The sequence below is a fragment of the Labeo rohita genome, chromosome 18 (assembly GCF_022985175.1).
Source record: "Labeo rohita strain BAU-BD-2019 chromosome 18, IGBB_LRoh.1.0, whole genome shotgun sequence".
Taxonomy (NCBI): domain Eukaryota; kingdom Metazoa; phylum Chordata; class Actinopteri; order Cypriniformes; family Cyprinidae; genus Labeo; species Labeo rohita.
The window spans coordinates 11,109,038-11,120,586 of NC_066886.1; the positions used below are offsets into that span (position 1 = coordinate 11,109,038).

Below are 11,549 nucleotides of genomic sequence, written 5' to 3' on the forward strand. Positions count from 1 at the left end.
CGGGAGCGAGGACAGAGAAACGGGTACGCGCACCAGAATTATGAGTTTGGTAGACTCGTGTCGTATAACCGCCCCTTTCTGTTGTCCATAATGGAAAACAAACCAGCTCCAGCTTTAATGTTAAACAGCACAGAGATAGAAAACAGCTATAGTTTTATAAAATAATTTAATTCAGATCTTGCTTGCATACAGAAAATACCAGACATTTTACACACACACATTGTCTTGGTACACAAAATACAGTCTCTTTGGCTATCGACATCTAAACTTTACAGTACAGACAAACCGACCCAGTTCTAACACAAAACTGCTGCCAGTGAGGGCTGGAATCCAAATATATCCCCTCATGCAGGGTTTTTCCACTTCCCACCAGGCTAATGGCCACTTTCCAAGCCAGTTTTGGGATCTCTGTGGTCTGCTATTTGAGATTTTTGTGCTTGAAGGTCATTTAGGACCAGATCTTCCTCAGGACAAGGCAGTCCCTGCTCTCATGATCTTGAAAAGAGCATTGATGTTGTTGTTCTTGATGGCATCCCGACAGGCAGTGATAACTTGGGTTTTGGGTTTTCCCACTGAAAAATATGTAATATATATTAAACAAACCTGGCACAAATAACTGTCAGACAACAGAGGAAAGCCTTGTTTTGCCCTCCAGATGTACTGAGAAAACTATGAATACTCATTGACTACCATGCATCCGTCGTCTTAGAGAAATCCACCCACCTCTCAATCTCCCTGCTCTCTGGATGGCCTGGTTAACTGATTTTAGCCGGGCGAGGAGGGCGTTGTGATTATTAGATCTGATTTTATATTCATTAATCAAATCTCTGTTGAGGTCATAGAGTTCAATGTAGCGTTTCTTCATGTTTCTCCTAGAAAACAGGATATCATTTGTAAACCATGGACCAGCAATAGCCAAAAGTACATTGTATGCATCAAAATGATACATTTTTCTTTTATGCCAAAAATCATTAGAATATTAAGAAGAGATCACGTTCCATTAAGATATTTTGTACATTTCAAACCGCAAATAAAGGTGTTGCTATGCGGTTACTAGGGTACCCGGGGCTGCTGCTGGAGTGTTGTTTTGTGGTTGCTAGGGTACCCATGGTGGTTGCTAAGGTGTTGCTATGTGGTTGTTAGGGTGTTGCTATGCAGTTGCTAGGGTACTCAGGGTAATTGCTAGGGTATTACTAGTCGCTGTTAGCATGATTAGCAAGTTGCTCGCATGTTTCTAGCATGATTAGCATGTTACTAGCATGTTGTCAACATATGTTGACAGCATATGCTGGTAGGTATGTTTTGATGCTGGGATGCTGGTTAGGTATGTTTTGGTGCTGGTTTAAGCTGGTGCTTTGCTGGTTTATGCTGGTCCTTTTCTGGTTTATGCTGGTCATGTTGCTGGTCAAGGACCAGCATAGACCAGCAAAGGACCAGCTTAAACCAGCACCAAAACATACCTAACCAGCATCCCAGCATCAAAACATACCTACCAGCATAAGCTGTTTTTTTCACCAGGGCTAGCATGTTACTAGTATAATTAGCAAAGTATTAACATGTTAGCATGATTAGCTAGTTAGTAGCATGTTACTAGCATGATTAGCAGATTACTAGCATGTTGTTAGCATGATTAACACGTTACTAACATGTTACTAGCATGATTAGGAAGCATGTTAACATGACTAGCAAGTTAGTATCATGTTACTAGCATGATTAGGAAGTTAGCATGTTACTAAGGTGATTTGCAAGTTACTAGCATGTTGCTGACATGTTTGTAACATGTTGATAGCATTATTAACATGTTACTAGCATGTTGTTAGCATGAATAGCAAGTTACTAGCTTGTTACTAGCATGAATAGCAAATTACTAGCTTGTTGCTAACATGATTGGTAAGTTAATAGCATGTTACTACCATGATTAGCAATTACTTGTATGTTGTTGGCATTATTAACTAGTCAGTAGCATGTTACTAGCATCTTATAAGCATGATTGGCAAGTTACTAGCATGATTCTAGCATGATTTTACATGAATAGCATATTGCTAGCATGAATAGATAGAAAGGGAAGTTTGATTGAGCCTCAAGGGATTCTGATTTTTAGATTTGATTTTTGTCAGTTGGAGTTTGAAAAGTGTTGGCTCATTTGAACATTCCGTCAATGCAAGTCTATGGGATTTTTGGTGGTTTTGATAGTCTGGTGGTTTCAGTCTGTAAAGATATAGAAACCCAAGTCAGATCAGTCTGAGGGTCTGGGCCGAGTTTGGTTGTTGTAGCTTTAAAAGTCTAGGAGGAGATACCCTTTAAAATTTGGTCTCAGAAGAAGTAGTAGTTTAAATAAGATAACAGTAAAACTGGTCTGATTAGGACTGATTAATCAAACTAGGGATGCTTACCAATCACCCATGAGTCTTGCATCTTCTGCCTGCACTAGCATATTTCTTATGTAGTTAGAGTGATCTGCCATTGCTGCTGTGAGTTTTTGATGCACTGAGTGAAACTCATCCACCTGACAAGAACATAAAAGGTTATTTACAGCTGAAAATGTTCTCAAAAATCAGTATGGTTATTTTGCTGTTTCCAACCTCAGTGAGAGTGGCTCGTAGCTCTTTAAAGTAAACAGGAAAGTCAGCCTCAGCCTGTAAGTCTTCTATGGCCAGAAAAGAGGCAAGTGACTGGACCAGATCTCCTGCCAGATCAATGTCATTTGTTCTCAGCGTGATCTGATGAGGCAGAATTAAGTTTGAGATTTTGAAAGAGAAATAGTGACAAACACACACAAAAAAAATACCTCTCCAGTAGGCTCCATGTTGATTTTCAAGAGACCTCCTCCACGTAGTGCGGTAAAGGTGATGTCTGGACTGTCAATGCCCTCAGGTAGCAGAAAGTTCTGGTTTAGCCACATGACCACCTGCAGACATAGATGCATGACTAATATTTCATCATAATTCATTGATATACAGGGTTTTTTGTGATCTCATGCACAGTGTGTCCTTTTACCCTCTGCGGTCTGTCATTGATGCTGAATGTGACTTTTCCTGTGGGTTGTGCGGTCGAGGGGTCAACGTTAAGGTCATACATGGAGAAGCGAGGCAGCTGACGTGTAATCTCAAATACGTGGAACTGTGTACTGGAGTAAAAAGGAGAAGTGATTTACTTTCATGACAGCTTCATCTTAAAGGGATAGTTCACCCAAAATGAAAATTCTGTCATTAATAACTCACCCTGATGTCATTCCAAACCTGTAAGACTTTTGTTTATCTTCGCAACACAAATTAAGATATTTTTGATGAAATCTAAGAGCTTTCTGACCATGCATAGACAGCAATGCAACTGAAATGTTCCCAGGCCCAGAAACGTTGTAAGGATATCGATAAAATAGTCCATGCGACATCAGTGGTTCACCCGTAATTTTACAATCTATGAGAATACTTTTTGTGCACAATGAAAACAAAAATAATGACTTTATTCAACAATTCTTCTCCTCCAAATGACATATTCCACTACATGGACTTTTACCAATGTCCTTACTAGGTTTTTAAGTCTGGGAAGACTGTCTATGCAGAGAGCTCTCGGATTTCATCAAAAATATCTAAATTTGTGTTCCAAAGATGACCGAAGGTCTAACTGGTTTGGAACCACATGAGGGTGAGTAATTTAATGACAGAATTTTCATTTTTAGGTGAACTATACCCTTTAAACTTAAAATAACCAGCAATTTTTAGGCATGTTTGGACATTGAATAAATCCTCAAAATTTAATGCATATAATGAAGTTTGATGATATTCTACATGTGTGTACCTTGTCTTCCCTCCCACGAAGGCTTTAATGTGAAGGTCCACTGGAATGTCTTTTGGAGGAATGATGGGGACACGGACACAGCCGGAGAGATTCTGAGCGCTAGGATGAACCACGTGACTCTCGCCTTCAAAAATGCCTTCAGCAAATATCAGCACGGCTCTAATGATGGTTTCTGAGGGAGGGTAGCACAAAGAATATGACAATATTGTAATTTAAAACAATGTCTACAGAGCACCACACATGACATGCAGGATAAAAAATAGATTCTGTGACAGTGAATGAAGTATTCATTCTCTTATTTTACCTCATGGCCACACTGGACTAATTTGTTTCCTCGTTTTAGTTACATTGTGGCCATGCTATACAAATTCATTCTGTTATTTCTTATTTCTGTTAAATCGTGACCATATTTTTCTATTTGTTTCCTCGTTTTAATTTAATTTCAGTTAATTGTAGCTTCGTTTTAGTTAAATCATGGCCATGTTTTATTCATTTGTTCCTTCAATATAGTTATAGGCTACATGGTTCTAATTCATTACCTTATTTTAATTTTGATAAATTGTGGCCACAATATACTCTACCAGTCAAAAGGTTTCAACAGTAAGATTTTTAATGTTTTTTAAAGAAGCCTCTTTCTTTCAGCATTCATTTGATCCAAAAACTTAAAACAAAAAATAGTTTTACTATTTAAAATAACTGTTTTCTATTTGAATATATTTTAAAATGTAATTAATTCCTTTGATTTCAAAGCTGAATTTTTAGCATTATTACTCCAGTCATATGATCTTTCAGAAATCATACTAATATTCTGATTTGGTGCTCAAAAACATTTATTATTTTATTATTATTATTATTATTATGTTGAAAACCGCTGAGTAGATTTTTTTCAGGTTTCTTTGATGAATCAGAAGAACAGCATTTATCTAAAATAGAAATCTTTTGTAACTATTATAAATTATAAATGTCTTTATCATCACTTTTGAGTGGCAACAGAGTTAAAGAATTAGTTAAATTCTGTCACTAATTACTCACCCTCAACACTGACACAGAAGTGAAGACATTGTTGAGTAAAGCCGTTATTTATGTTTCCTTTGCACACAAAAAGTATTCTCGAAGCTTCATAACCTTACGGTTGAACCACTGGTGTCACATGGACTATTTTATCGAAGTCCTTACTACCTTTCTGGGCCTTAAATGCGTCAGTTGTATTGCTGTCTATGCAGAGTCAGACATTTGTGTTCCAAAGATGAAAGAAGGTCTTATGGCTTTGGAACAACATGAGGGTGAGTAATTAATGACAGAATTTTCATTTTTGTGTTTGCTATCCCTTTGAGGTGGATTAATCGTACCATTCGGAGTAGAGATGTTGAGCTCTATGTGTGCTCTCTGGCTCTCTGTGGCTCTTCGTACAGACAAGGCTGTCTGGAGCTGTGTGTTGGCTGGAATTACTCCCATCTTAGATTCCCCCTCCGAAACACCAGAAAGAGCCTATATCAAACAAATATCACTGCCTCTGGAACATCAATGTCTATCAATAACATTTTAACTATAGGTTGTATAACCTTAGCGTTTTCCTCGTAGTTTCGTAATTCAAGCATCAGGTTCTGTTTACGTTGGCTCAGCTCTCTTATCAGGTCTTGTTCTACACTCGCATCCATTAGGTTTCCCTTCATCTCCTTACTGGCAGGCAGATAGCCACGTACTGTAGGACGACACATAAATTTGATAAGTTAATTCTTAAATGCAACATGCATTTACGTGCATTATAAAGTTCTGTCATCTTACCTTCTCCCTCCACAGAGGTGCATATAAGCTGGATCTGTCCATCCATGCGGTAGTCTCCTTCAACAACCCCAGCCACGGAGGATGAGAAGTTATCCTTGAAGATCACCTCACCAGTGCGATCACTGCGAGCATCAATCTAGACAGAGAAGAGTCTCATTTGATCAGTACAGCAAAAACCTTGTTAAGGAAAATGAGTGTTATTGCTAAAAGACTGACCTTTCCGTTGGACCACCCAGTGATGAGTTCAACAACACCATCAGCATTAAGATCAAAGGCATGGATACTCATAGCGTGATTTTTAGACTGTGAGAAAAATAGTAGGAACATTATATCAATAAAATAGATTTTTTACTCATTTATGTTTATGCATAATCATGCTTGTCTAAGGAAAATAGCAGATTCTGGTTTAGTTTCAAATGGACCACAATGCACTACCTTGATCCTCCAGTAGCGGGCAGTCCGGTCATATACTCCTACTGTACCATTGGCCAGAGCATAACCAAACCTGCTGCCATGCATGTGACAAAGCGACGTGACTGTCTGAAAGGAACAGAAAGCAACAACTGTATAACTAAGAAATAAATTCCCCAAAAACTGCACAATTATCAACCAATAATATCTCATACCTCATTTTCTGCCATCTCAGTCACCAGTTCATCCTCTCTAAACACCCTGATGTCAAAGTCATCTGAGCCAACAAGAAGCTGGAAAGATATGACGTGTGGTGAATTTATAACAGCATTTTGGTAATAACAACACATAAAGTTGAGGTCAAAAGTTTACATACACCTTGCAGAATCTGCAAATGTTAATTACTTTACCAAAATAAAAGGGATCATACAAAACACATGTTATTTTTTATTTAGTACTGACCTGAATAAGATATTTCACATATAAGATGTTTACACATAGTCCACAAGAGAAAATAGTAACCCTGTTCAAAAGTTTACATACACTTGACTCTTAATACTGTTGTTACCTGAATGATCTACAGCTGTGTGTGTTTTTTTGTGTGTTTAGTGATAGCTGTTTATAAGTCCCTTGTTTGTCCTGAACAATTAAACTTCTCTTTCTGCTGTTCTTCAGAAAAATCCTTAAAGTCCCACAAATTCTTTGGTTTTTCAGCATTTTTGTGCATTTGAATCCTTTCCAACAATGACTGTATGATTCTGAGATCCATCTTTACACACTGAGGACAAGTGAGGGACTCATATGCAACTATTACAGAAGGTTCAAACACTCACTGATGCTTCAGAAGGAAACATGATCCATTAAGAGCCAGGGGTGTAAACTTTTGAACAATATGTGTACATTTTACTTATTTTGCCTAAAATTATATATTTTCATTCAGTATTGCCCTTCAGAAGCGATAGAATTTTCACGTGTCCCAGAAGACAAAAACAAAAAGTTTAATTTACCCTGACCTTCAAATTCAAAAAGTTTTCATCCCCGGCTGAAAGTCATACAGTCACTGTTGAAAATTTTGAAAAACCAAGGAATATGTGGGACCTGAAGGATTTTTCTGAAGAACAGCAAGCAGTTTAACTGTTCAGGACAAACAAGGGACTCGTGAACAACTATTACTAAACATCATTCGGGTGACAACACATTATTAAGAATCAAGTGTATGTAAACATTTGAACAGGATCATTTTTATGAATTGAATTACTAATTTCTCTGTGAAATGTGAAATCTCTTATTCAGGTCAGTACTAAATAAAAAAATAATGCATTTTGTATAATAATTAGCATTTGGCAGATTCTGTATGTAATGCATGTAAATGTTTGACCTCAACTGTATATTTTGTCATTAAGAAGTGAAAATGAAAAGCTTAATGCCTCACCTCATTTTTGCCATCTGCAGTAAAGTCACAAAGCACAAGTGATCGTACATTATCTCCAGTGACCTTTAAAAAAATAAAGGTATATTCATAAATATAATTTTTTCTCAAATATATTTTGAAAACAGAAATTGAAATGATCTTACTGTCCAGAACTGGTCATTTCCATTAAAGTCAAAGCCTTGCAGAGCGCAGTTTCCTCCAATGATGGCGAGGGGGGACTGAATATCTCCTAGTTTTCCCAAAACAATTGCATTGGCCCCATCGCTCACCTGTTATACAATAAGCATGTGACTAAATGAATGAATAATTTATCTATTAATCTCCTGATATCAGTGACTTAAGAAATCAACTCTAAATGAAGGATTTTACTATAGTGATAGTTCACCCAAAAATTAAAATTCTGTCATTAATTACTAAAATATTTTAATTTGTGTTCTGAAGACGAACGAAGGTCTTACAGATTTGGGATGACATGAGGTTCAGTAATTAATTAAAGAAAAGAAAAGAATTTTCATTTTTGGGTGAACTATCCCATTAATACATTTTTTAGCTATGTATTGTAAATGAGTCATGCCACATAAACCTTGCCTGACCTCTTTGTAGAAGATGTCAGTGTTGTCATGCACGTCATAGGCCAACAGGTTGGTCTGAGAGCCTACAAGCAGCGTGTGTCCTGTGGTGTTGGGTCCTAGAGTACCAGCCGTCAGACAGCTGACTGCCTGGTTGATATTGAGGAGTGAGATATCGGAGTCTTGGGTACTCTGACTCAGCCGGTGGGCTGCTGGCCTTTGACCTCGAGTGTGAGGGTTATGGATAAAAACCTGCATGGGTTTAGAAGTTAGACTGGATTGTAATATATGGAAAAACACAAATAGATAAATATGTTGAAGATACTGTGGAAGGACAAAAAGGACAAAAATACGATTTTGTTGAATTTGCTTTACTACATTAAGTAATCCAATATAATATATTTTTAAATAATATTTAATACTTTAACTTACCTTCCCAGCTTGTGTGGCTGCTGTGAGGCATGGGTGTATCCCATCATATTTTCCAATGGCAACCATCCGAGGGTTAATTTTATGGTTCAGTTTAAGAGTAAAGATGGGCACTAACATGGTGGCACAGCTCAAAAGTAAAATCAGATCTGCTACTAACAAAAAATTCCTGTGAAAACACCATAAACAGACATTCACAGCATATACTAGAAAATCACAATCTGCTGTCTACACAGATCAGACGTCAGTGATGGGGCATTATTGTAAAATCTAAATTTATTTTATGAGTAAATTGTCAATTTAAGTTACTACTTAGGGTACCAAGAAGCAAATAGAATTCAAAAGACAAACAGAATTATAACAGAATTCAATATAGCTATTACAACTATATTAAACAGAATTATTCATGTGATTATTAATTATTTTATTAGGGTTTGCATAATTGGTCATTTGTTGATTTTTTTTTTTTTCCACATATGTATTACTGTTGAAATTTTGATCGGCTGCTGATTGTTGTATTTCGTAGGTCCACACTAAAAGCTTAACCAGGGACAAGTGCTCCAAATCAGCTATTAGCAAGAAGCATACAGTGCCGTCCATTAATATTTGCACCCTTGGGAAATATGAGCAAAGGTGGCTGTGAAAATAAATCTGTATTGTTTATCCTTTTGATCTTTCATTTAAAAAAACCCACAAAATTCTAACCTATCACTGAAGTAAAACAATGCAAAGTGGGGGGTAAATCTCATCACGTTGGCCAAAAGTATTGGCACACAATTACTGCAATGTCATTTTCCCAAGATAAAACATTTCTGAGTTTTCTCCTATAATGTCTGATGAAGTTGGAGAACACCTGACAAAAGATTAGAGACCATTTCTTCATACAGAATCAAAAACTTAGGTGTACCAAATAAAATTTAGGAGCAACCAATGAATATTAAGAGGAACGATTGAGAGGAACGGCCAGCAACATTCTAATGATTAATAGCTTCACCAGTCAAACCTGATCTTGAATTCTTTACCACTCACTTCTTTTTAGTAATTACTGATCTTGATTCTTCCTGGCCGATTCTGATTGCAGATGCTTTAAAAACAAATGGGCTGATTTTGAAAGCCTTTTTTTTTTTGCCTTAAGAAAGGGACAAGAAAGAATGAAAATATGAGTACATGAACAAGATGTTTATTTTCTCTATTACAGGTCAAACTCTCTGTAGTCATTTAAATTAGAGGCAACCACTGCATTTTTAAACTTAATCCACACAAATATATTTTGAGTTTGCGCAGATTAAATTCCGAGAGCATATGCGACCAAAACGGCCGCAATTTTGAGCCCTTCAGAAGCTTCATTTTGTGCTCAGTGACCTATTTTTGTTGACTTTGTTTGTTTTGGATCATTGTCCTGATGGAAGATCCAACTAGGCCCATGATAAGATTTAGATTTAGATTTTTTATCTGTTAATATTTGATAGAATCCATGATGTCATGTCTCTGAACAAGATGTCCAGGACCTTCAGCAGAAAAATAGGCCCACAACATTAAAGATCCAGCCCGTGGTCACGGGGTACTTTTTATAATGTTTGCACCAAACCCATCTGGTGGGTTTGCTGCCAAAAGCTCTTTTTTGTTTCATCTGACCATAGAAGCCAGTCCCATTTGAAGTTTCAGTCGTGTCCGACAAGTGAATATGCTGGAGTTTGTTTTTGGATGAGCAAGGAGGATTTTTCTTGAAACCCTCCCAAACAACATGTGGTGAGGGGTTGTTTGAATTTTTTTAGGCTTTCTGATCTGAAGACTCAACTAATCTTTGCAATTCTCTAGCTGTGATCCTTGGAGAGTCTTTGACCGCTTAAACTCCCCTCCTCACCATGCACTAGGACGAAGAGACACACTTACTCTTCAAGGCAGATTCACAACATCTTTAGTTGTATGGAACGTCTTCATAATTGCACTGATGGTGGAAATGAGTTTTTTCAATGGTTTAGCCACTTTCTATTTTGTGAAGCTCAACGATCTTGTTCTGCACATCAGAACTATGTTTTTTGATTTTACTCTTTGTGCTGAATGATTTTGGACTTTGTGTTCCTCATATTTACAATCCTGTGGAACTGAAAGTCATGGCTGGACAATTTCATTCCCTTAGTCACCCTGGATTGCTAAAAAATATAAATATGAATGAGAGCCATTTATTCATAAGAATTTCTAGGGATGCCAATAACTGAGGCCAACATGCATTGGAGAGACATTTATTTTAATAATGAGATTTCCCCCCCGCTTTCAATTGTTTTACTTCAGTGAAAGGTTATTATTTTATGAATTTTTTGAATGAAAGATCAAAATGTAAACAATGCAGATTTATTTTCACAGCCGCATTTGCTCATATTTACCAAAGGTGCCAATATTAGTGGAGTGCACTGTATATTAGAGCATCTGCAGTAATGTTACTCTGTATGGTCCCTGTCAAATCAACACTAAAATAAATAAATAATCATTTACAGAATTAGAATGCATAAAAATGAATTGTAAAACGCAGGATGAGATATCCAACCAGCTGACTGTATTTAAGCTTTAGTAGTGCTTTCTGTAGCCTATCTAACTACCCCTTCTCTGGGTAATAGAATAAACAGCTTACCGTGCTTCTCGCCCCACGGGGCTTCCGTTGCCTAGCAACAGTGGGCAGCTTGTCACGGCATTATGAAGCCACTTTTGCTAGCATGCTATTCTTGCTAATCCTTTCAGTTTACACGTCTGCTCGCCTTTTTTTTTATAAGAACTTTTACTATGTTTTTTTCTACTACTGATATATTAACTATGCCACGCCATTTGGATTTAAAACGAAGAACTTACATGCTATCGATGTGTTAGCCAGATTCGTGCTACAGTGTATTCTCTATGCACTGGCTAGGCTAGCTACACAGAATTCATACAGAACCACTTATATTGCGTTGGGAGATGCGTGCATATTGATATTGCCTTCACTGCAATACCCGTACGAGTTATTTAAACGAAAAATTGTCTTACCGCAGCCGCTAGCAAGGTGATATATCAGCCTGTTACCTAGCAGGACAGACTGATGCCCATAACTTGTAGAGGGATTGTTTTCAGGATGTGCAGTGAGCAGGCGCAAG

The 11,549-nt window shown here is 37.2% G+C and overlaps 1 protein-coding gene across 1 annotated transcript; it reads right to left on the minus strand.

Annotated features, from left to right (window-relative positions):
* Positions 1 to 149: 149 nt before the first annotated feature.
* bbs2 (Bardet-Biedl syndrome 2) lies at positions 150 to 11,549 on the minus strand. Its single transcript, XM_051135895.1, has 18 exons — positions 11,443 to 11,549; positions 8,428 to 8,593; positions 8,020 to 8,247; positions 7,570 to 7,695; positions 7,427 to 7,489; positions 6,210 to 6,287; positions 6,019 to 6,123; positions 5,800 to 5,886; positions 5,584 to 5,719; positions 5,361 to 5,500; positions 5,148 to 5,286; positions 3,799 to 3,970; positions 2,998 to 3,127; positions 2,789 to 2,908; positions 2,583 to 2,720; positions 2,394 to 2,506; positions 724 to 872; positions 150 to 572 (listed from the first exon to the last, which is right to left on the minus strand). Exons 2-18 carry the CDS (start codon positions 8,542 to 8,544, stop codon positions 466 to 468), a joined length of 2,148 nt encoding a protein of 715 aa, XP_050991852.1. The 5' UTR covers positions 8,545 to 8,593; positions 11,443 to 11,549; the 3' UTR covers positions 150 to 465.